At 41.8% G+C, this 25,123-nt stretch overlaps 3 protein-coding genes and 1 long non-coding RNA gene across 8 annotated transcripts in view; 2 read left to right on the top strand and 2 right to left on the bottom strand.

Moving 5' to 3' along the window:
• The window catches only part of LOC135429876 (uncharacterized), a 9,785-nt gene extending 6,128 nt beyond the window's left edge, over positions 1 to 3,657 (top strand). The window contains exons 2-3 of one of the 2 annotated variants that reach the window (XR_010436476.1): positions 2,952 to 3,142; positions 3,226 to 3,657. This is a non-coding gene — a long non-coding RNA (uncharacterized LOC135429876). Of the gene's footprint in view, positions 1 to 2,951 lie in introns of both variants that reach the window. The other variant, XR_010436475.1, reaches the window with a different exon arrangement.
• Positions 2,823 to 25,123, bottom strand: RalGPS (Ral GEF with PH domain and SH3 binding motif). 4 transcript variants are annotated; one of them, XM_064684353.1, is made up of 7 exons: positions 24,867 to 25,123; positions 18,620 to 18,714; positions 18,232 to 18,557; positions 17,826 to 18,153; positions 17,316 to 17,767; positions 17,050 to 17,253; positions 14,598 to 15,624 (listed from the first exon to the last, which is right to left on the bottom strand). In XM_064684353.1, the coding sequence occupies exons 2-7, from the start codon at positions 18,677 to 18,679 to the stop codon at positions 15,015 to 15,017; spliced, it is 1,980 nt and encodes a 659-aa protein (XP_064540423.1). In that variant the 5' UTR covers positions 18,680 to 18,714; positions 24,867 to 25,123; the 3' UTR covers positions 14,598 to 15,014. The 4 variants fall into 4 exon arrangements, with proteins under 4 accessions (XP_064540425.1, XP_064540423.1, XP_064540422.1 ...); XM_064684355.1 differs by lacking the exons at positions 14,598 to 15,624; positions 24,867 to 25,123 and adding an exon at positions 2,823 to 3,045 and having other exon boundaries at positions 18,620 to 18,776; XM_064684352.1 differs by lacking the exon at positions 24,867 to 25,123 and having other exon boundaries at positions 18,620 to 18,775.
• On the top strand, positions 9,806 to 13,050 carry LOC135429873 (uncharacterized). Its single transcript, XM_064684359.1, has 5 exons — positions 9,806 to 9,967; positions 11,628 to 11,939; positions 12,001 to 12,072; positions 12,134 to 12,223; positions 12,283 to 13,050. The coding sequence occupies exons 1-5, from the start codon at positions 9,944 to 9,946 to the stop codon at positions 12,859 to 12,861; spliced, it is 1,077 nt and encodes a 358-aa protein (XP_064540429.1). The 5' UTR covers positions 9,806 to 9,943; the 3' UTR covers positions 12,862 to 13,050.
• On the bottom strand, positions 13,023 to 14,582 carry LOC135429874 (uncharacterized). The gene is made up of 2 exons (XM_064684360.1): positions 13,419 to 14,582; positions 13,023 to 13,318 (listed from the first exon to the last, which is right to left on the bottom strand). Exons 1-2 carry the CDS (start codon positions 13,700 to 13,702, stop codon positions 13,078 to 13,080), a joined length of 525 nt encoding a protein of 174 aa, XP_064540430.1. The 5' UTR covers positions 13,703 to 14,582; the 3' UTR covers positions 13,023 to 13,077.

Below are 25,123 nucleotides of genomic sequence, written 5' to 3'. Positions count from 1 at the left end.
CTGCTGCTGTTGTTGTTGCTGCTGTTGTTGTTGTTGTTGTTGTTGTTTTAACTGTTGCAGCAGCAGCAGCAGCTGCATTGCACAAGCCGCACAAAAACAAAACAAACGCAAATTGAAAAGAAGTAATAAAAATAAATTTGATAAAAAAGAAAAGAAAGAAAAACGAACGAACGAAAAAAAAATGGTATATAATATATGTTATAATAAAATGAGAAATGCTTATTGTAATAAATCTTTTGTTTACACACGGGCAGCAAAAAAAAAGAAAAACAAACTCGCCTGAAATATTTATTTATTTATTTATGTTTTAAGTTAACTCGCGCCGCTGCTCAGGTTCAAGACAACAACAACAACGACAACAACAGCAGCGATGACAGCAACCGCAGTAAACAACAACAACAACAACAACAACAACAACAGTAGGCGGCACGTGAGTTGCCCGAAGTGTTGGCTGCCAAGCGTGAAGCAAAAGGTTGTTGCACGCATCAGCTGAATTTAATGCGGTTGCTGCTGCTGCTGCTGTTGCTGTTGCTGCTGCTGCCAACGCCTTGATCTCTGCCGTCATGTGGGTCATCTGTGTGCAGATGTGGAGCAGCCAGCGGCAAGGTCGCCGCCCAATTGCGCACCAGAGAAGCTGTCAATGTTTGCCAAGCGAAATGTGGCAACTAGGCAGCAGCCAGTCGCCGAATAGCGAAACGACATCGGCGAAATGGCTGCGCACACAGCGAGTGTGGCATGTGGCAAGACAGTGAAATAATAGTAATTAAAAAGGCGGCCGAGATTGCGTTGTCAAGCGACGTCGCGATTTAGTTATAGGCAGGTTATACGGCAGCTCATAAATCAGCTGTAGCTATTAATAGAGCGCGGCTGCGCCCAAAACAAAAGACTCAGGCAACAAACTTGTTTGGCTCACGCGATAAGAAACGATGTTAAAGGGGGGATTCTGCCACTGATTAACAGTTAATATAGATAGCATAGAGTAAATACGCAAAAAGCTGCTTGGCTGTGCCTTAAAATTCCAACGCACAATCTGCTGGCACTTGCCATATTGTGGCACAGCAAATATTGAAATAGATATTTTCGCGCCCAGAATCAGAAGCAAACATATTTGGCTTGAAATACCAAACCATGTTTTGCGTGCCATCAATGTTAACAGCAATGTTAATAATTGCAGATTGCGAAATGAATTTGTCAACGCTTTGCAGATAAATTCATAGCGCCCATTAATATAACATTTATTTACATTTAACGATGCTGTGAAAACACCTCGTCAAACCACTTAAATCCATCCGTGCGGCTGGCTTGTAAAATGCGAACAAAAAAAAAATACAATTGCTTTGCCCGGCTAACAATTGCACATTGTCTTGCCCCCAAAGTCTCCCCCCCCCCCTATCAGAGGGAGCTGCATAACAAAAATTACAACATGCAAATATTGAAGAAGGCAAAAAAAAAACAAATCAGTCAGTTTAAACGACAAGCGGCAAACGACAAACCAGCTACTGGCCACTGGAGCTAGGGGGAGGGTGGGAGTAGGGGGGGGAGGGGCGGGGGGCGAGTGCATGACAAAGCTGGCGTCACATATTGGCCATTTAGCGTATCAGTCGCTGCGGCTGAGAGACGGCCAACTGCTAACTGGTTAATAATAATGCAGCTCGAGGAAGTCGTAAAATGCAATTGCGCTGAAGCGCTGTAATAAATACACCGCCCCACCCCCTCTCCGCCACCACGCTGACGTCCCCTCATCTAGAGTTGGGCGACCAGAGAAATAGAGAGAGAGAATATACAGATAATAAATAAAGAGGCCAAACAACAAACAATTGTAACAAAACAATGATTGACAACAAACTAAATTTGCATTTAATGAATGAAACAGCGTGGCCATTGGGCGTCCCAACTGGCGATAGCTGCTCCAATTTGGCTAACAAATTCATTGAAACACTTTTATTTAATTGTAGATGAAAACGTGTACGTGTGTGCACAAGTACATAAATTCGTATAGTATTTATAGGGCAACATTCACTACTGACAGTAGTGAAAACTGAAATGAAGACTGAGACTATGCAGGATTTATTTGGTTATTTAAACTTATTTGTGGTCAGGATTTTAAAGAAACACACTTTCAATTTGTAGCTTGTCGTGATATTCATTAACTTGTCTCAAATGTTTTGAACTGTTTGAACTTCATACCAAGCCGTTGTTCAAATGTTTAACAATTGTTGCCTGCGCCCTGATCGAAACAGCCTTCAATTAATAAATATTTTCCAAAAATGTATATCTATTCACACAAAAAATGCATTTGCGAAAGTTGGATTGTTTAAGAAATCTGAAATGTTGTATGTTTAATAGACTTCCGCGATCTTTCCAAGTTCGAACTCTATTTATCTACCATATTAAGTATTCCAAAAAACTATTTTATCTTGATTTTTTAAAATTAAGCTACATGTTTAATATATTTAATAAAAATCCCAGCCAACGATTCCCAAATTACACATATAACTTTATTTATACCATACCTTAAATGTAGGCCCGGAACTGTAATGTAACTCAATATAATTTGTAATATTTGCAACCTGCAGCTGCTGCTTAACAGAATTCCGCAGCAGCTGCTAACAGCAACAACGAAAGTGAGCAATCGCAGACTTAACAGTCGACCTTCCTAACAGTCGTTGGTTAAGAGCAGCACAAATTTTTGTATCTGCCTGCTGCGCATTTCTGTTCGCCTGGTAAAATCAGCTGAATTTAAATCTCGTGAGCCCAGCACCACCGACCAGTGAATATATTAATGGCCGCTAGATTATCCTTAGATGTAATAAATAAAGCAGTTTTATTTATAAACATAGTTTTTTTATTAATTGTTTTTTATTTAATGTACTCTATTTATGTCTCCTAAAATTATTTCAAAACAAATATAACTTTAATAATTGTTGCTTATTTTATTTAATGTTTTGCAGATTTTAATGTTAATCTTTTTCGGCCAGATGACGTCCGATCCTGACAAGACTCGCCTTTTTGGACTCGTGAACGTCCGTAGAATTGAATTCTGCACTGCAAAAAGAAAAATATATATTTTTATATTAAAAAAAGTACAATTAGAAAACAACTTTAAATGCCCATATCTCGGCCAAATAAGGCCCGATCCCACGTAATGTAACCTCGTGCCACTTTGATCAATTTAACTATATTCTAAGAAAAATAATTTGTCATTACGTTATCTGCATTTCACAGAGTCGATAACTATTCCAGTTTATAAAGAAATATCATTCCAAGATCGGACAATAATTAAACCGAGATATAGCCTCGGACAAAATGTCTGAACTACATATTCCTGGCCGAGCAAAAAATAAAAACCGGTTCCCAGATGACCCATATATATCCTTGGTTATACCATACCATTGATGTAGTCCTGGTGAACCTAAAAGACCAACAAATCCTGGCGAAATTCGCTCGGAAATGATCCACAAATATGTATGCTTCTTCTTTCAGCCACCCGTCCTCCCTTTATGATTCCTAGATGACCCATAGATATCCTTGGATTTACCATACCATTAATAGAGTCCTGGGGAACCTATAGTTCAAAATCCCAGTAAAATTCGCTTAAAAGCTTTATTCACATTTAAATTAAGGTTTAAAAATAAACGGTTGCAAAATACCATTATAGTGGGGCTCGGCCGTTGTCTCTCATTTTAAAATCAAAATTCAGCTGAAATACCAGGCGAACAGAAATGCCTAGCAGGTAGATTCCCAGAAAAAATTTAATTTAACAGTCCACTGTTAATCTGCAGCTGTTATTTAACAGGTCGCTGTTAACCAGCTGTTACTGTTACAGTGTACTGTTAAGTAGCTGTTACTCAACAGACCACTGTTAACAACTGCTGCTGAGCGGGGCGTGAGATTTCAACGAAAATTCGGCTGAAGTACCAGGCGACCAGAAACGCCCAGCAGGCAGACGAATAAAAATTTTTTTTTGAGTGAAAAATTTCATTGCATACCCACAAGGTATCACAAATCTTAATTGCATACCCACAAGGTATCACAAATTTTAATTGCATACTTTTACTATCAGCTTTGTAAATGGGGTACTGAAAGGAAAAAATCATATCTGGACCATTAAGGGGGAAGGGGCTGTTGCAGGGGGACGGCTGAAAGAAAAAGCATTCATATGTTTTGACCATATCGGTCATTTAGGTTCATCGGGACGATTTCTTTGGTATAGAAAAATCAAATATGTATGAGTCATCTAGGAACCATCGGTTTTGATTGTCTGTTCGCCCGGGGCGTGGCAAATATGGCTAAAGAACATAAAAACAGTAAAAATAATTGTTTAAAATCTTTAAATGCACACAACTCGGCCAAGTAAAGCCCAATCCCGGGCATTTTGGGCGCGTTAAACTCGAGAATAGAATGGCAATCGATAGTCGGGATCCGTATGCGTAGAAAGAGGTATATCATTTCCAAATCGGACTGTATTTACCCGAGATATTTCAATTCTAATGATTTTTCAGAGCATCTTTTGTTAATCGCCCTCTCTGGTTTAATTCTGAAGGTACTGGTGAATAGCAGTCTCCATCTGTGGTAAATAGTTATAAGCTGAATTAATTTTACGCTGCCCAAGAGTATGTTGCTTATTTTCTATAGATAAATGTAATCTTGGACGCGAACCAGTGTTTGCTCTATGGTATTTACCAGAGATATTTCAATTCTAATGAGGATTTTTCACGGCATCTTTTGTTAATCGCCCTCTCTGGTTTAATTCTGAAGGTACTGGTGAATAGCAGTCTCCATCTGTGGTAAATAGTTATAAGCTGAATTAATTTTACGCTGCCCAAGAGTATGTTGCTTATTTTCTATAAATAAATGTAATTTTGGACGCGAACCAAACTCGCAATGATGATTTCAACCATTTTGCGCCACCTAGGGTAAGGAATAATGTGGTTCGTGTATCAAATAATAACCTGTTAGGCTAGTGACTAACGGCCCTCTATGCGAAACAAATGAAAGCTATGTTTTATTTAGATGCCCAAGAGTATGCTGAACATTTGTGGCTATTAATTTAATTTTTGAAAAAAATTGAAAAAAATCAAAGTTTAAATAAAAATCAAAAAACGTGGTATGCCAGTCGATGCCAGAGACCCGCACGAGTTCAAAAAGGTATAACTTTCCAAAATCTGACCATTTTTAGCCGAATTATCGCAAAAAAACGAAAAATCTTCAAAATTATAACGGCATTTTTTCGCGTTTTTCAAATGGCTGTATCTCGGCCAAATAAGCCCCGATCTTGGAAAGATTGGTCGCATTCGACTCGAGGTCACTGCCATTTTCAGCCAACATCGTAACTTTTGCAAAAAACATAGTCGTTCTCCTCAAATTGGACCATTTCTTAGAATGCGGATTTTTGGGTGACAATCAATAGTCGGCATCCGTACGAGCAAAAGAGGTATACCACTTCGAAATCGGACATATCGGACCCGAGATATTTCATTTTTAAATTTAATTTCAAAATTTATGCAAAACGTATTATGCAGACAGCACGAAAGTATGCAGTACTACTAAAATTCTGCTAAAAACCGCTACAAATGGCTATTTCTCGGCCAAAAAAAGGCCGAATCGGGCAGATTGGGCACGAATGTTTTTTTGGAAATGGCGATATCTCGGCTAAATAAAGCCCGATTTAGCGATATACCTCTTTCTACTCGTACGGATGCCGCCTATCGATTGCCACCAAATTCTAAAAATGACCCAAATCTGCCGTGTTTTTTGCAAAAATTACAACTTTGGCTTAAACTGGCTTTGATCACGAGCCGAACGAGACCAATCTTTCCAAGATCGGGGCGTATTTGGCCGAGATACAGCCATTTGAAAAACGCGAAAAAATGCCGCTATAATTTTGAAGATTTTTCGTTTTTTTTTTCGCAAAATCGGCGGAAAAAAAAATGGTCCGATTTTGAAAAGTTGTACCTTTTTTCGAAAAATGACTTTTTTCTGAAATCAAAAATCAAAAAAACCATTATTTCTATTTATGGGCGTCGGATGACTTAAACAACAAACTGGAATGCCACACGCTGAAACACTTTGACATTGATTGAGCCACCAGTTGACCCGAGTGGTCAAGCCGGCTGGGTTATGTTAATTAATTTCCATGCAAATTTCTTGCCTCGTTGCGCTGGCAAAGTGAATTGAACGGAAACCAATATTTTTAGCTGACTGTGTGCCATGTCGGCTTCTTCTTCTTCTACAGTTGCTGCTAAAAGCAGGCGCATTGCAATTACGCAATCAGCTTTAGCCGTTTTGCTGTTTTGCATGTGCCCGCCAATTGCCAATTGGCAAGCGTGACTGCAGCTAACTGACTGACTGACCAACTGAAAATACAACTCGAGCCAAACAGTTGAAGATGTCTGTCTGTGTATATTTACTACAATCGCCAACGCCCAGTGAGTGTGCGAATGAATGCTTCAAAATCAAAGCCATATCGAATTTGCATGAATTAATTACAGCTCGCTTAATCAAATGCCAAGTGAGTGGAGCAGCGCTTTGAAGAACCCGCATGACTGGCAAGACTGGCAAGACTGCCAAGAAGCAGTCTGGAGCATTCGATTTCCTCGTTGCCAACATGCACAACGTCATGGCCATAACGATTGCGCAATTGATTGCCAAACGGTCAACGAACGCAGCACAGAACCAGTTTCATCAGCTGCACTGAAAGATCCCACATAGCATATGATGCACTGCCTGCATTTCCGTTTGCCGTTGGCGCCCGTGCGTCTCGTTGAATTTATTTTCTTGTCAAATGAGGTGCGAGTCGCGCTTATTATGCAAATGCGTCAAGAGGGGGAGGGGGAGGGGGAGAGGGAGAGGAGGCCTGGCCCCCCTGTCATAATGGAGCCATAAACACATAATTCATGCAGTTGGCTTTGTTATTGAGCGGGACGTGATTTGAAATTTCTATGACTAGTTAATTTTATTGTGTGGGACGGCGTTTGTGTCTTAAGTCTTTTGTTGCCACAACGATTGGGGTCGCATTGAAACTGCATTCGTGTGACCTTGAGCGAGCTGCAGCTTCAAACGCAATCTGGCTGGCCTTTCGGGGAAGTTCAAGCTTGATCTTGTTGCAACCGAAGGGGAGGGAGGGAGGACGGGCGTGCAATTAAATTGCGGCAAGCTGGCCAGCCATAAAAACGCAACTGCAGCAGCAACAACTACCGCGACAAGATCTCGATTGCCTTTGGTGCGTGTACGTTTTGGACCTGTCAACTGTCTGGAAGTGGTTCGGCCAGCCGCCACGTTGGCGGCCCAAAAAGCAGCATTTGCCTATTTTGGTGGCCAAGCAGGAAGCCATGTGTCAATCGGAAGTAAAAGGCGCACGCGCAGGCTCAGGCTCAATGTATAAGGTGGCAAAGCCAAATAGCTAAAAAGTGGTTCATTGACATGCTGTGGCTATGTTAATCAGTTGGGCACGCCCCCATCTCTTAACTGTCGCCCTGAGTTATTTGCTTGGCACACGCCCACGCCAAAGCGGATTGTCCAATCTCTGCAATCTCTGCAAACTTTTGGTCATTCAAATCAGGTGCCGTGCAGGAAGTGCATGCCAAATGCTGCTCCAATTTTCCTGCCGGAACACCACACACACTCACACACACACACACACATACACACACCCTTAGACGCTTAAGCACTTAACACATTGACTGATTACTGGCCACGATAAGAGCAGCGAGTGGCCAATTCGTACGCGATGAATAAATATGAAAAATAAACAACAACAAATAGAAAGAAAACAAATCGCCATCAGACAATTTGGAATCGAAAAGTAAAAGTGGTTCAACGGCTGCTGGCGTCGGGTTTATCGTCGTCAACATTATACGCGCTGCCTGCCATCATAACACATCACATGGAGAGACATGGAGACATGGAGTAATGGAGACATGGAGACATGGAGGGAGAGCAGCTCGCGTTGACTTTGAGCCGCGAAAGGAAGCCATGAATATGGCCAGACGGCCCAATGTGGCCTCTTTGCCTCTCGCCTTCATGTTACGCATTTCATTTGCACTGAAGTCCAGTTCCAGTTCCACTTCCAGTTTCAGTTGCAATTGCAATTGCAGTCTGCGGCTTTTGGCCACTTCCTGAATCGCATGCTGCAGGGGCTGGCGGAGATTTCATTTATCTAACTTTAATGAATATTAATATAAGTTTAGTTAACGTCTGGTGCGAATCATGATGATGCTGGTGCCACTTCCTTATGGAGCAGCTGCCCGGTAAATAGATATTTACGCATTTGAGTTATTCAAGCGAATACATTGCGAGCTGGGCTAACGATCTGGGCAATAACGATGCCAAATACTATTATTTATAGGTTATATTTTGAAACTAGCCAAGCCCAACTGTTAACTAAATAAATAATTTATGAACAGCAATGAATTTCAACTACTTTCGGCAGCAGGAAACATACACACAACTATTATTATATTGTATTTAATATGAGCAAACACTTTCAATAATTTTTTGATTGATTTAACAGGCAACCAGATTGGCTTCACAATAATATTGTATATTATGCAACATGTTGCCTTTTGTTTTGGCCAAGAGAGCTGCCCACTAAGTAACGGAACCACACGCTGCCACACACGCACGCTTCCACGTGGAACTCGGACGCAGACTGGCCGAAACCGGGGGAATTGTTTGAAACTAAATCAACATGCAATTAATTTGGCTCTTGGAAATGTAGCAAGCCATTTAAAGAGCGCTGCTTCAATTGGAATTCCGGATGTTTCTCAGTTTTGTTTTGTTTTGTTTTGTTCTCAAAAACAAAAGATGCAGGAAATAAATTGCGCCATATTTAAGCGGCATTTTTCCAATGGGTTTGCTCTGGCCAAGCGTTGCCACATTGTTGCACATGCAAAAATGCAGCTGGGACAAAAACGACTTGTTGTTGTGTTTAGATCCCATTTGGCACGCAACGCAACGCGAGCGACTGCCCTTAACCGAGTTAGAGCGCCAAGTATGGCTTATAAATGACATTAAAAGCCACTAATTGATACGCTGCTGCCCAATCCAATCAATCCCAAAGGCAATCCGTTGTGTGTGGACATCAGGCGCCTCACGAACGTGACGGCCTTCGTGTCGTCATTATTGAACAAGAATTCCCAAAAGCAACAGCAACAACAAATATATACGCATTATAAAAACCCCAACCTAACTTAAGCTAAGCTAAACGAAAGATATGCGCAACGTTGCCATACAATTTGTTTTTTTGGTTTTCGTTAATTTCCCATTTCGTGCTATTAATTTGCATTGCGCCAATGTTGTTGTTGTTGCTGTTATTGTCATTTTTGGCCTTTTTTTTATTAAGATTTATAACTTTTATTGCCATAAGCTTGGCTGCGATTACAACATTTGGAGCAGCGGCTGAACCCGCTGCACCCGCCGCCTCCTTTGCGTCTTCGAGCTGCACGTCACGTCGCTCTAAACAAATGCGAATGCGCAGCACAAAAGAGAAGAGCGAATGCCGGCCCACGCTCGCTCTCTCTCTCTCTCTCTCACACACTCTCTCTATTGCAAGCTGAGCTCAGGCCGAGCGCAAGCTGAGCTTTTGCCAGGCAGCCGAAAGCTCGCTGTGTCATTGTTTACACACAAAACCGTTATCAGAATTCAAGGTCTTCGGCTTCTGCTGCGACTCGCTCTCATTTTCAATTTAGTTGGCGCTCTCATTTCGTTTTCGTTTTCTTTTTCGGCTACTTGGCGCCGGCTGCACCTGTGCGCCGTCTATTTAACCTGGCTCCCCAATCTCCAGTGCGACAGTCAGATCCACGAAAGTGGCCCAAAGAGTTGCGCGCGTTGCCCACGAAGCGAGTGGTGCCCCAAAGGAGTTGATAATTTCTCGTGCCCAAGTGAATTAGTGTTACATTTTCCCGGTCTAGGGCCAACCCCCAGCCAACGTTAAGCGGGAGCCATGAGGATCCAGCGGCATTTTATGGTAATTACCAAGTGTGTCAACAAAGTGCATAAGATAGTGTGAAATGTTGTCATTGTTGTTGTTGTTGTTGACTTGGTCTTGCCAGCCAAGTGGAACTAATGGAATACAATTTTGTCACTTTAGTGCAGTTTTATAATAGATGCGCACAATTTGTTTACCAAACTGCCAAACGGCTAACACACACAGACACACACACACAGACATATGGAAATTATGCTTCAAAGATGCGCAAAGCTACAAATTGCAAAATTTAAGTTTAGTTGCGGCTTCAAAAATTTCGAAGTGTGGAGCGTAAATAAGGCATTATGCACCAATTACTTGAGTTAATAAGCCCTATTGGATAAATACTATATGTAAGCTGGATAATTTGATTTAAAAAACAGATTTTTATATCTAGGTTTTTTATATCTAGGATGGAAATATTTGTATTCAAAATATTTGAATAGGTTTAGCGCTGGGACTAACTTTTAACTATTCAGCTTTCATAAACCATAATCTCAAGTTTCTCAAATATTAAGTGGACATTAAAAAAAAAAACAATTAATGCGTGTTAGGCTAATTTTCAAAGGCGATTTTCCCACTCGCACACTTTCCAGCCGGGTGGGCCTGTTGTCGCCTGTCAATAGCACGACATTTGAGACCCTCTCCGGTTTTCTCCTGCTCTGCACTCTGTTTTTTTTTTGTGGTCTTTTGAGGCGCATTGTCAACAATTAAAAGCGCACAAATATAGAGGCGGCGGGATGGTTTCATTAGCGCTTGCCCATGAAATGTGCATTGGAGTCGAGCTCTTTTCCCTCACGATCGATGATCCAATGGCGGGCAAACCAAACCAGTCGCGTCAGGAGCTCGCAGACGGCATCGCTGGCGACTTTCACTGCCCACCGACTGCGGAAACTGCGGCTTAGCTGCTGTGCACTCCACATGAGATATCGGTTGCAATTAGCACCCCCAGCGCCAGCGATGAGATAATTTTTTTGCTGGCGCTAATTTACATTTCATAATCGGATCGAAGTTGACAATTGATTGGGCTTATGTGCTTTAAAATTTGATAGATTAGGATTATGTGAAATACCCAGCCAAAGATGACAGCAAATTGACGCCAAATACTATGACCTCGCCAGCAGCACCAAATACGGAGCTTGGCTACACCAACGCTAAATCAAAGAGAGACAGAGACAGGCCCAAAAGCGGGCATTTGCATAATGCCAACAGACCTTTGGGCCTTGTAAAGAAAGAAATGAAATAAAAGCAGCCAAAAATGACACACAAAGATTGCCTATGCCACCCGATGGCTTTGACCTGCAGCCGGGTCAGGCTATATCAAGACGAACTGACATATTTATAACCCACCCAAAAAAAAAGACTACAAAGTGACGCAACATTTCACTCTTACTTTTTGTCTGGGCGCAGTCAATGGACTCTCAGTGCAAACAATGCGAAAAAAAAAGTTGAGCAGAATGGGACAAACAGAGTCGGCAACTGGCTGACCCAGTTAAAACCAGTTGTGGGCTTTTACGCTTCACATGAAGAATATTTAATTAATTAACATAATCGTTGCGAATTCGGCTTGATCCCTAAGCGGGCGCGTTTGTTGCCTAAGTCTTTCGTTTTTTTTTTCGGAGATGTTGACTAATATCAAATGACTTTGCTTTATTTAAAGTTGGGTTTGCTCGGCGCGCTCTCTGTCGCCACCAGAGGCAGCCATGCCAAAGCTGTGGGCGATCAGCAGGCAGCCGAGTCCCAGGTGAGCGGCAAGAGCGTGGCGCAGCAGCGCATCGGCGACGGCTTCGGCCTGGGTCTCGATCTCGGCATTGGCGAGCATGATGTGCACGAGCATCACATACACGAACACCACGAGCATCACGAGCACCACGATCCCGGCTATTGGAAGAAGAAAGTCGAGTGGAAGGAGGGCTGGAAGAAGATATGGAATCCAGCCAAGAAGCAAATCTGGAATCCATCTTGGAAGAAGGTAATTGAAGCAACTTATTAAGAATGTTCTTAAAGCCGACTTTAATCTGATTCAATCACAGATCTACAAGCCGCATTGGGTCAAGGTGCCAGGCTGGAAGGAGATTCAAGTGCCCGCCTGGAAGCAAATATGGGTGAGTTACACGACTGGAAGTTCTGTTGAGTCGGTTTTCTTATTCATGAACTGTATTTTAGGTGCCGCATTGGAAGGAGATTTTAGTGCCCGCTTGGAAGGATATTCAGGTTCCCGACTGGAAGCAGTACTGGACGCCCGAACTAGTCAAGGTAAGGTTCAACAAAAGCCCATTGTTTACAATACTTAAACCAAATTGTATTATTTGTAGGTTGGCATTCCTGGCGAAAAATACTTGGGCAAGGATCATGAGGGTTGGGAGTACACCAGTCACGATCTGTGGAAGAAGAAGGTTGTGTGGAAATCACACTGGAAAAAGATCTGGAAGCCAGCTAAAAAGCAAATCTGGGTGCCAGAGAAGAAGCTGGAATGGAAGGAGGCATGGAAACAATACTGGAAGCCAGGCAAGAAACAAATCTGGAACGACAAACTAGAGTGGAAGGAGGCCTGGAAACAAATCTGGGTGCCCGGCTGGAAGGAAATTTGGGTGCCTGGCTGGAAGAAAATCTGGAAGCCAGTTGTAATATCCGAATGGTTCCCCACACCCGATCACCATCACGACCATCACCATCATGACGTTGGCTGGGACTGGGATCGCAAAGACAAAGGCGCCACCAGTGAAAAGGATAAGGTTGTCTGGAAACGGGACGACAGCAATGCCTCGGCGTCAAAGCCAACACTACTGCAGCCAGTGGCCAGTGCAGATTTCCAGGCCAAGACGCTGGAGGCAGCCAAATCGCCGGTTGCTGCCGCCGCCACATCGCAGTCATTTAAGTTTCCGGGCGCGTAGAGCATCCACGAATATTTATACATATGTATAACATATGCCACTCGCCCAATTCCAGGCTCCTTGTAAATAGTTGTAAACCAGTCGCTAGCACGTAAGGTCCCCCCCCTCTTGATTCGGCGTACGCTTAAATTATCTCTAGACTTAAACAGCGTTTAATTAACAAATAAATAAATAAATAAATAAACTTAATTGTAGTAGTTAGTCAGTCTCTCAGGCCTAGCTGGAGTGCAGCTGCTGTTTGTCCTGTTTATCCTCCTCCGGCTGCTGCCAGGCATCCGGCGGCGGCGCGTTGGGCAGCGGCACCCATTCGTTGAGTATGGTGGGCGTCCAGACTTTCTTCCAGACGGGCTCGTAAATGCGCTTGGCGCGCCAGTACTTAACCCAGCGCGCATTCCACGTGGTCCTATTTGTCCAGAAGCCATCCAAATGCGGCTCCACTGTATCCGTATGACGCACACTGCATGTGGGGCAAACAGGAAGTGTGACTGGTAGAGTTGTAGAGTTGGGTGAAAGTCGTTTCGCCGACTGGCGATTACACAACAATCCTCAACACTTACATGGTCGTTGTCTTGCCGCCCACACTGTCATCTATGCGGAGGAGGAGAAGCAGCAACAGCGGCAACAGCAGCGGGAAAGCCAGCCCATAAATCCGGCCACAGCTGCGTTTGGCTTGGGCTGTCATCATTGTCATCCTGTCACTGTGACACCGGCTGTTAACTTGGCTGCCGCCTCTAATTGTGGACCCTTTCATGTTTCGCAATCGACTGGCAAGTTTTAAGACTCCGTCCGCTCTTAAAGTTAACTGGCCCGAAATGCTGCGGTGCCACTTATTGAAATTCATGAAGCAAACGCGCAAATGAATTGCAAATTGGCGCGGTGAAAATTGTTATAAATAACGTACGACATTATATAATGCACATAAAAGGGCATTAGTTTTGATAGTTTTCGTATTTTTAGTTTGTTTTTTTAATCGACTTTTGTTCGCTGCATTTCTTTTTATGCTTAAGGTAAGACTCTGCAAATCAAATGTGTGCCAGTAGCTTAAATGTATATATCTGTACTATATATATATCTAACTGATGTATCTGAAGAAACTGTTGCCCATAGTTAACATAGTTTTCGATTTTTTGTAGAATTCAAGCTGTATTGTCTATAGAAAACATGCAACATATAAAACTAGACACTTAAGCTAAAATTAACCTAAAACTAGAACCTACCATGCAACATAATAGTATAAATCGTGATAGCAATTCTCAATCTTTCTTATTTAAAGCCTATGTTTACCGTTTCGAGTATGCGTTATATATAGTTTTCTTTTTTTTTTGATTCTTTGTTGCAAAATAGTTAAGCTGAACGAACGTTTACCTTAGACACTTGGAATTAAGCAATTAATTAATTATAGTTAGACTTGGCCTAAGAAAAGGCGGTACAAATGTTTTGCATAAAGTGCAGTTGCTTCTTCTATATATATATATATAAATATATATGTGTGTGTGTGTATATGTAAATCGTGTTTAAAACTATGTTTTAATTAAAAATTAATATGGCACAATCAGCGCATATATATATATGAACATACATAGTTAATTAAATCGTCGAAAATGATTATGTTTTTAATGCTAATTACAAGATAAACGCATACAATTAATCAAACATTTAGGCTACAGCACAAAAAAGCATTCGAGATTTGTGGGCCAGTTGAGAAATCGGCCAAAGAGTCTAGATATAACCCATAGTTAATTATAGTTAGCTGTGACCAATATCATTTATCGTATTGTTTTTTTGTAGACTGTTGTCGGGACGAGTTTCGTGTGTTTCTGAGTGTTTCCTTTTTCGCTGTAATCCATCTTCATCTTAATCTTGTTCTCTGCTAGTCTGTCAGTCTTTTGAAATACCATTTGAAATCGTTGAATTTGCAAATTACAATTTGTTCGTTAGTTTTTGTTGTTATTTTCGGTGTGTGGGTTGTTTTTTATGGGTTGCTTGAACAAGCAGAGAGCCGCGGGAATGTTCTGTTTTGCGTGGTTTTCATCAGTTGCGTTGCAAAGTGAATTCGTGAGTAAATCAACAGCTAATTAAATCTAATTGTTGAGTACAGTTTTTCTTTTTTTATCATTTTCGTTGGTGTCCAGTCCTGCAGTCCTGCCTGTGACTCACTCGAAGGACATCAGATTGGCGGGCAATGGCTTTGGCACACGCATCGTTGCCAGCTTGCAAATGGCGTTCGTCCAGAGATGCGTCATCTGCGGACTGTCCGTGCGAAACTTGTAAACGGTGCCCAGGGTGCGGTGGTATAGCTCAAAGGTGTTCTTGTGCTTGGTATTGTCGCTGACATGGGCATACCAGCCCTCCAGGGGACACACCTTGCACGGCTCACGCTTGAAGTCGCCGCGTTCGCTGCCCTTGAACGACTTGGGCGGAAAGTACACAAGCGAATTGGCCCAGATCTGCAGCCAGTAGCGCTGCCAGGAGGCCACCGCGGGCTTCCGGCCCTCCTTCTGCACGGTCTTGCGACGCACACAGCCCTGCATGGCAGCCGCTGCCTCCGGCGACATCAGATCGCAATTGCTGCCCATGAAATCGCACAGGATGCCCTCGGCGCTCTCCAGCGAGGTGAGGTCCGCACTGGACAGTGCATCGCTGTGCTCCAGTACAGAGTCGTCGAGCAAATGATGACGCGGCTGCTGGACCGTCGGATCCAGTTCCAGATGCAAGTGATGCGGATGTCCCTCGTAGTTGTTCGGCGCGATTTTGCCAAAGATGCTGCGAAAGCACAGACGATATAGATATTTGTCGGAACAGCACGCCTTATATATATATATATATTCACAGAAGGGGCGTCATGCAGGCAGGCGTTCAAATGGGTTGAAGCAAACGGAAAGTAAAGCATCTAAGAGCGCGTGTGCGTGTGTGTGTGAGAGGGTGCGTGTGGGTGTGCGAGTGTGGGTGAGTGATGCATGTGGCAGAGATGGGCGAAACGAAATTCAATTGGCTTAATTCATACGGCTAATTTAGACCCAAAGACAAGCGTGTGTGGGGGCGTGTGTTGTGTGTTCTTATACCCATGCAGAGGAGGGCTTTAGAATTTTGTCACGCAATGTGTGACCCATTAAAGGGAACATCCCCAAACTCATAAAGCTTATATATTCATTAACAGTTTCTACAGTATATGGTAGATTCTTCTTTTCAGCGGGCAGCACATAAGATAATCGGTCAGATCTGACTATATCTTTTATGTGGTTGCCATAGGAATGAACGACCGAAAACAGAGATTTTACATGGACGACTTTTTAAGGTTATCTTGACCAAACTATATATTGATATGAATTTCGAAGGAGAATATCATATAACTCTCATAGGAACAATCGGAGAAAAATTAAGTCTTTTTATGAAACAAGAGTTTTGTCTTTAGCCAACCAAATTGTGAGCTCCATTATGCGTCCAATATACTTCATTCTATTGACATTGTCTCACAATATCAAACAGCTCCGAGTCAAACAATTTTAAGCAAAGAAAAATACCGACTAATCTATATCTGCAAGTGTATATAACATTCGGCACTCCGAAGATAAGAGTGTTGCGTGTTTACATGTGTTATTTTGATGGGTCTCGTTTATATGGAAGCATTTTAAGTTGGGTCCGTGCACACAAACTGATGATGAACTGATAAGAAAGATAAGTAAGCAGCTGATTATTCCTATTATATAGATCCTAGCTACGGGCACTCACCGGCGGCATCTGCAGCGCTTGTTCGAGATTGTGCCAATGCCCGGCGCAATCATCACAATGCAGCACTGGCACCTTTGTGCAAAATTGCGCGGCAGGCTGCTGCTGCGAATTCTAATGCGCAGCCAGTTGCAGTTACAAACAAAGAGGCACAGATACAGATACAGATACAAAGATACAGAACGAAAGCCAAAAGCAAAAAGCATAAGTGAGACATAGACCAGAGACAATAATAACAATAATAGTATTGAGTGTAAAAGTTGATATAGAGTAATGTTAACGTTTGCTCGGGACCCCCAAAGGTTCAGTCCAATTGCGCAGTGAGTTTTGTGTCGAGTGATGTTTAAGAAACGAAATCGAAAGTTGATTTTGATTATTGATTTTTTGTTGGGACAAGACACGAAATAGTGTTTTGAATGCGCGCAAAGATTTGAATGAATTAGTTGCAGTTGGGTGACTTACTTGGTGCCCAGGCTGCGGCACTTGCGATGGCCGGGCACGAACTTGGTGCCGCTGGCCATGCGCATGGAGCCTATGGTCTTGGCGGGCGACAGATTCAAACAGCCCAGCGCTGGTGTTATCGATTCCACATTAAATGACTCCTTCGAGCTGCAGGAGGACGAACTGGGTCCAGAGGGTGAGGCGGGCTCCAGGTTCAACGAGCGTCTGTTTAAATTCAATAGCAAATTAAGCTTTACTCGCGCGTTTACTAATTTCAGGCCAATTACTTGTATTGATCCTCCTCGAATATGTTCTGCAGCTCCTCAATGTAGCGTATGGAGGTCAGATACTTTTGCGTGGACTCATGCGGCTGTATGTGCTGATAATCCGACTGCTGGTAATTGGAGATGACGCGCAGTATGTTATTCATCTTGTTGCGCCGCTGATCCGGCTCCAGGCCGCCCTTGTGCGGATGCGCCAGATCGATGTAGATCAAGTCTGTCAGAAATAGGCCCAGATAGGGTATGCACGGCAGACGAAGACTCTCCAAGTACGAGCGCAAATTAGCCCAGTTATTCTGATCGCTAAATATATCGCTGAGGCGCTCAAAGGACTGTCGATCCTTCTTGGACAAACAGGCCCAGGTCTTTTTGAGACGATAAATGCTGGCGCTCTGCATAGCCGAGATAATGGCGAACAGCGAGTGCAGATTGTTCAGTTCGTGCAGCTTTTTGGCCACCTGAAAAGTAAATGGGTTTAGCATAAAGTTGACTTTGAATACACGTTGAATTTTGCACCTTAATAAAGTGTGTCATGATCTCTGCACGCTGCTTGGGCTGCTCGGCATTGAGTATTTCCTGCACCGTCCAGAAGCTGGTGTGATTGAAGCGCTTGGTAAAGGCGACAATGTTCGGTGTAGCCACATGCTTGTCCTTTTTGGTCCAGGCGCAGCTGCTCAGCTCGTCCGGCTGTATGAGTGCAAAGATGGGAAAGTCGAGCAGCGTTATCTGATTGGCCAGCACATCGGCGGGCACACGCAATGCACTCAAGATGACCGCATCCAGTTGCTTAATAGAGCCATGCGCTGGCAAACTCTGCGATTTGTTCGCTGGCGCTGCGGTTGTACTGCAAGTGCGAAATTAGATGAACCAATTAATATATATATATTTATTTGATTTGCTTGACTCTCGTGTGTGTACTCACGCTATGCTGTAGTAACAACCCGGCGAGTCCGGCGACGAGCTGAAGCTGGTCAGGCAGCCAATCGAGTTCTTGCGGCGCGTTCCCTTAATATTCAACGTCTTGCTGACGGGCAGCTGCGCCTGTGCCTGCTCCGCCTGCAGCTCCTGCTGGCTTTTGTCCTGACGCAAACAGGCCATGGTGTGTGCATTGCCATTGGAACTGCGCTGCTTCGACGGACGATGCGGTGATGCCGACTGCTGTGGCTGGCAGCGCGACTGTGTGGGCGAAGCTGTCACAAATGTCTGCCCGGCATAGCCCACATAATCAGCAGCGGGTTTTCTGCTCAGCTGTGTGTGTGTTTAATAGAAATGTGAGTCAAGGATGTGGATGGGGAAACGCACAAACCTACCTCCGAGTAGCGCAGATTATCCGTGGACAGGTCGCGCGATATTTCTGAGTAGCGCATCATAGCAAACGTCTCTGGCAAACCACGCGGCAACTAAGCTGTAAATAAGCAAATGATTTGTATTTTATAGAGTTCTATATATATATATGTGTGTGTAACGATAAATAATTTGTATTACTTCTGTTGAAACTGTGGCTTGTGCTCTGCTGCTTTGCGCTGGGCAGTCTTTATGCTTACTGAAAGCCATTTTCTGCAGCGGCTGCAACCAAAGCCACAATGCAGAACAACAATAACAAGCTACCATAATGAAACAATAACAACAACAACAACAACAATAACAACTGGTGGCTTCAGCCGTGCTGCAGCGTGTGGCACGCTTCGCTGCCCAATTTCCACAGCGGCGAGCAAACTGAGTCACGCGGCAAGCGGCACGAAGAGACCTGGATCTGGTCTTTTATGGCAGCAACGGCTACTGTTGTAGCTGTCGATTGGTTTTTTTTTTGGGGGGTGCCAATGCAACACACAACAGCAACAACAACAACAAAACACGAAGCTAATGATATGCACAGTCAGCGGAAAGTTTTGTTTTTTTTCTCTTTGGAAAAATAAAAACAAGTCACCAAAACGGTCATTGAACCGCCATAGAATACATAGAAAGAGAAACCCTACTGATGCCCTTATTGATAAAAATGTTTAATATATATATAAATACTATATAACAAGTGGGACTGGTCTAGAGTAGTCAAATGTATCCAGCAGGAGGATACCCTGTAACTCTTTACTATGAAAACTCTTTCTTAAATACATTTCACATTCATTTTCCGACCAAATCTCATTTAAATGTATTATGTCATCTGCCTGTTGCACAGTTTTCTTATAGTCCTACCTATTTTCTTGGTGCAGGGTATAAAGTAACCTTCGATATTGATATTTAACACACAGCGAGACATATTGTTGAGCAAGCTTTAATAACAAGAGACTCATGCATATGTATCTATATATCAATTTATATATAGAAATCTATAGTATGTGCATATGCTGATGCCACACATTTCTCAAAGACTGCCTGACGGCGACCCCGTCTAATTAATTTCAATTAAGTCATAATCATTCGACACAGCAAATGTTGATCAAATGCAATGACGTTCGCATTGGCGATTCGATTCGATTAGACTGCGTGCCCCAGGGAAGAAAGAAATACACATACATATTTGAAAGTATGATGCGATGCGAAAAATGGCGTGGCAAACTCAAACGAACCAGGAAAGCATATATATGATACATATATATGATACATATATATATTTATATATATATATATATATACATATATATATATAAAGAGACATAAGTCATATGACGGGCTCTTATCGATTAAAAGAGCACATGGGAAACAAATTGTTTACTTGTTCAAAGTTCCGCCTAAATTCCGGGTAAATAAGTTTGCTCCAACTAAATTTATTTATGTATTTGTTAAATGATCAATATTTTGACAGAAAGTACTCAAAACAATACTTAGACATGGTCAAAGCTAATTTATTTCAATCTTTCGCATATTCGCAAGCAATTAACGAAACTGGAACAACTTCGAGTACATACAATCAATTTTTCTTGGAGTTTACAGTCTTTTTAGAGAGTAAATAAAAGTATTAGATTCGCCTGTTAAAGGAAAAATGAGAATGTAATTCTTACAAGTTTGGTCAAAAGCTAGAAAGATGTCAAAAAGTTATGTTATTTGAAGAACTGCCCTTATTTTTATTTCGAATATTTAAATTAATGACATTTTTTTTCGAAAACTGACTTTAACTCGGGTAAAAGAAGTCTGATCTTAGAAATATATATATGTTTTTGAACTCGTGAAACTTTAGTAACAGATTTAAATAGATTTAAAATCAATAATACTAAACAATAATAATATCACCTTTGTATATATACTTTCAACGTTATCCGCTTTAACCATATATATATATATATGTTGTATATATGTTCATATATATATATTGTATATTGTACTATTGTACTATTGTATTATGTACTAAGATGTAATAGTTTATATTTTTAACGACTTAATTTAGCTGACTTGAATATCTGAAATTTCCAAAATTCTCATGACATGCTAAGCAAATTAAAAACAATCTTTAGAAAATGTCTATGCTTACAACAATTAGAAATGTAAAATATTGTAGCACATGTTTATGATTTCTGACCTTAAACCAACTTGTAAACTTTACACATGAAACATTTCCATTTGTGCATTTCCACAGGCCTTTTCCATTACAGTGTATGTGGATATAGGGAAATAAGCAAAAAAACACGCTCGCTTCAGATAAAAAGAAAAAATATATTTTTGGCAAGACAAAAGCGCAAATGAATTATATTCCAGACTGCCTCAAGTTTTCAGCAAATGGATTTTTATTGACTATTTGAACTATTACCCAAGCTAATATACAGATGCGCATATATATGCAACCGATATATATATATAAATATATATGTATAAGTAGATATACATATGGGCATATGTAATATTAGCCATAGATTTAGCGTTGTTTTGGTCTGGAGCACAATTTGCAAAGATATCAAATGCAATTAAAGCAAATTAACTGCCATCACGTGTATGTGTGTGTGTGTGTATGAGTGTGTGTGTGTGTGTGTGGGGTGTTGTTTTCTGTCTGAGTTATGAGCCTTTAAATTGTTGTAGCTGTTGTATTTACGTTTACAGGTTTCCCACGTTTTGTACCTATGAACTGTGCACTGTGTAAATATATTTTGTTATTGTTTTTCTTTGCTCTTTTGTTTAGCTTTGATCTGGCTGCCTTTAGACACGATATGTACCTAGACATAAGTGCCCATATATATATATATATATATATATAAATTTATATGCATGTATGCCATATAATTTGTATAATAACAAATTCTAGATTGATATTTTGGTCAGGGACATGAATGTGTGTAGGCGTTGCGGGCTTTGGTATTGGTGCTGGGCGCTTTTGTTTATATGGGCACTGCCCACCACGTGAGGCTGCCCACCGCCCACCGCCCACACACACACAACCGCACACACACACACACACCCGCAGACACACATACGCACAGCCCCAATAAATATGTTTATTGTTTTAACATAAATTTCGCGAGGGAAAACAAACAGAACAGCTGCAAAGTTCGCGGAAATCAAATTTGACTACCGCTTGTTTATCAGCCTGCAGCTGTATTTAAATAAAATACAAATGAAAGCAATAAATGGGGAGTTCCGCACGTTAAATACCCTCCCCTTCTGCGTTACATACCACATGAACAAATTACAATACCCTACGCAGGTTAGGGCATAACAAGTCACACCTACACAGATACATATATGCCCCCTATCAGAGGAATGTGTGTTGGCGTCTTTTAATGCCTTTGATAAATTCCGGGGCCCGTGGAATGCGCCTTTCCACACACTTACTTGGCTAGCCCCAATGCCCCCAGCTGACCCTCGGGCAGATCATTCAACAGCCCTATATCATTATGCTGCTGCTTCTTCTTCTTCGTCGCTTACAGAACAAAAATTAAGTTCTGTCGAGTCTTTTCTTCTTTTTTGTTGAAGACTTTGACACGCAACGGGCGCCGTGTAAAATTGTGTATGGCGGGCAAGGTCAGGTGGTGTCGCCAGCGTTGACAGCGATGCCATCGTCAAGTTCAATAACCGCCAGAGATTTGTTTTTAAAATGGAAATGCCCCGTTATATATACATATGTATATGTTTGTCTGTGCATAAATTAACCTTCGCCCGCTGGCAATGCGCGATTGTGAAAAGTGCATGCGCATGCATATACAGTAAACGTTGGCTATAGCCGACCGTGCGTATTTAAGCCCCCAAGGCTGGCTTGGCCATAATTCATTTTGTTATGGGAAACATATTTACTTAATCTAAGAATTTAATTTTGATGGCTCCTTGGCAAAAGTTGATACTTAAGTAATTTTGTAAAGCTTTTAAAATGTTGCCTATCGGAACAATTTCAATGATTTATAATCTGTTTTATATTGAAATTTCTGAATGTCAAATGTGAAAGAAAATAGAGACTATAACAGCTGTCCTCGCTGCAACTTAACATGTATCTGTAATGTTACTGTACTATGTTAACGAATGATCTCTACGAACTGAGAAACTGTAAGAGCCTCTAAATTTGGTATGCGGTTAACATATGCCATGAGTAACTGGAAGGAACATTCACTGTAACATAAAACAAGTGCATTCATTGAGCTGTTTTATATTTAAAATTTATGAATATCAAAAGAGAAAGAAAAAAGTAAATAAAATCAAAACAAAAGACTTGACATGTATCTGTAATGTACTAGGCGTTCCCATAATAATGAGTTACTGTATAGAATGATCTATATATATATAGAATGATCTCGACGAACTCAGAAATTGTAAGAGCTGGAGCCACTAAATTTGGTATGCCATGAGTAGCTGAAAGGAACACTCACTGTACCATGAAACAAATGCATTCATTGAGCTGCCAAATCGCGGCGTGTTGGCTTCATTGAGTTTTTAATTGAAAACAGCAGAAAGGGACTTTTGCAAAGTTATCAGCTTAATTTAAACGCATGCGATTGCAATGCAAATGCGAGTCAAGTGCAGTTAACATATGTATTTACTTACACACACACATACACGAATCTAAGCATCATTATCAGCATAATTGTGTATGTATTTAACTTCATGTACATATGTGCGTGTGCAATAAGCACTTGTAATCTCAGTCGCTGGGTAATGAGAGAAACTACAATAAAAAGAAAAAAACTGCAACAAGAAACAAAACAAAACGAACTCGAGTCGAGCTGAGCTGAGCCGCAGGAAGGCCAAGCATATAGAATAATGAGCTTGGGTCTGGGGTTTTGTTTTCTGCTGACGCGGGGCGTTTTGTAGAATTGAATACACTGTTCACAAAGCGAAGAGGGGCATATTGGTTTTGGGAAATGTCCGACTGTAAAAGAGCAGGTAGATGACAGCCAATCTTTGTTGAAGATCGAACTAACAATCCATCACAGTTTGAAAATGTCTGCCGTGGGCTTTCAGTTAGTTAAGCGGATAAAAGAGAAACGGATAATAGAGCATCGGATAAAAGAGCAGGTAGATTACAGGCAATCTCTGTTTAAGATCGAACTAATAATCCATCACCATTTGAACATCACTGCATTAGACTTTCAGTTCAGCGGCATCACCTCGCTCGCAGAATAAAGAAGAATTTATTCGAATTACAGAGTATTGCGCAGTCGAGTGCAACCGACTGCAATGTTCTTCTTGTTTTCTACGCTGTCTGTGATCCGCGCGCTGTTAAGTGGGTCAAACCTAGAAAACTAGAAATGTAACCAATACGCGTACTTTTTGAGTGCCTGTACTTATAGAAAGAGAGGGACAGGAGGAGAGAGAGAGAGAGAGAGAGAGCGAGGGAGAGCTACAGTGTTAAACAATGCAACGCATGGGAGCCTTGAAATGACAGGCTAAAACATCTGGCCTGCAATATGCTTACCATGGCCGCAACCTGGCCTGCCTCTGCCGCTGCTCTGCTCTGCGCATCCTGTTTAACAAGTAAGCGAAAACAACAGCTGGAAAATATTTCAACAAAGTGAAACTCAAATTTCGTACCCAGGGGCGTTGCTAAGCGTGTGTGTGTGTGTCTATTTGTGTATATTTTGTGTATACTATTTGTGGGTGTCTGATAACATTTGCTTATCACATGATCTATTGCTGAAGTCCTAACACCAAAGAAAGCAATGCTGAATGTTGTTCTTTTTATTCTTTTATTGATTTGCTTTGGCGATGAATCACGATCTACTTATTTGCCGGCAATATAACAAAAATTAGCCGCAGGCACAACACACCCCTAGCTAAATCGATAGCAATGAATATGAATACCGCTACTCCTACCCCTTCCCCCTACCCTTACCCGTAGCACAACTAGCTTCCCCTGTTGTCACACGCAATTTGTGTATGCCGTCAGCGACGTCGTTAATGCTTAGCATATCGTATGCAAAGTGTGGCCCTCTTAAAACACCAACCCTCCCTCCGCGCACACTTAGTCTGTTGCCCACCCAGTTTCGTAATCGGCAAGTACGCCCAAATACATTAAAAAGAGGAAAACTATTTGCACTTGATAGCGAATGCGACAATGTTGTGGGCCGCCAGACCAGAATAAAGCGCACTGCATCTCGAGACATTTATTTATAGTGCACGCCCGATGACGCCCCGAAAACTTACCTCTAAACAACAACAACAACAACAGCAGCAGCAGCAGCATCTGTACTTAGGAACCAAAGCATATTTAATTGGCACTGTGTAGCTGTAGTTATGCTTAATTATGTTTTACTCGATACCAGAGCACAGCGATAAAGCGACGGCAGCATCGACTTTCGCGCCCGTTTTTAATGCCCGCAAGACTTGAAATTGTATTTTTTTAATTAATGTTGAAATAAAAAAAACGCGCGCGGCGTACGCACATTGAATTATTATTGTCG

Source organism: Drosophila montana, unplaced genomic scaffold (assembly GCF_035044405.1).
Source record: "Drosophila montana isolate Dmon_TW-CO22-7 unplaced genomic scaffold, ASM3504440v1 contig_2716_1, whole genome shotgun sequence".
NCBI lineage: Eukaryota > Metazoa > Arthropoda > Insecta > Diptera > Drosophilidae > Drosophila > Drosophila montana.
This window is presented reverse-complemented; position numbering and strand designations above follow the sequence as displayed.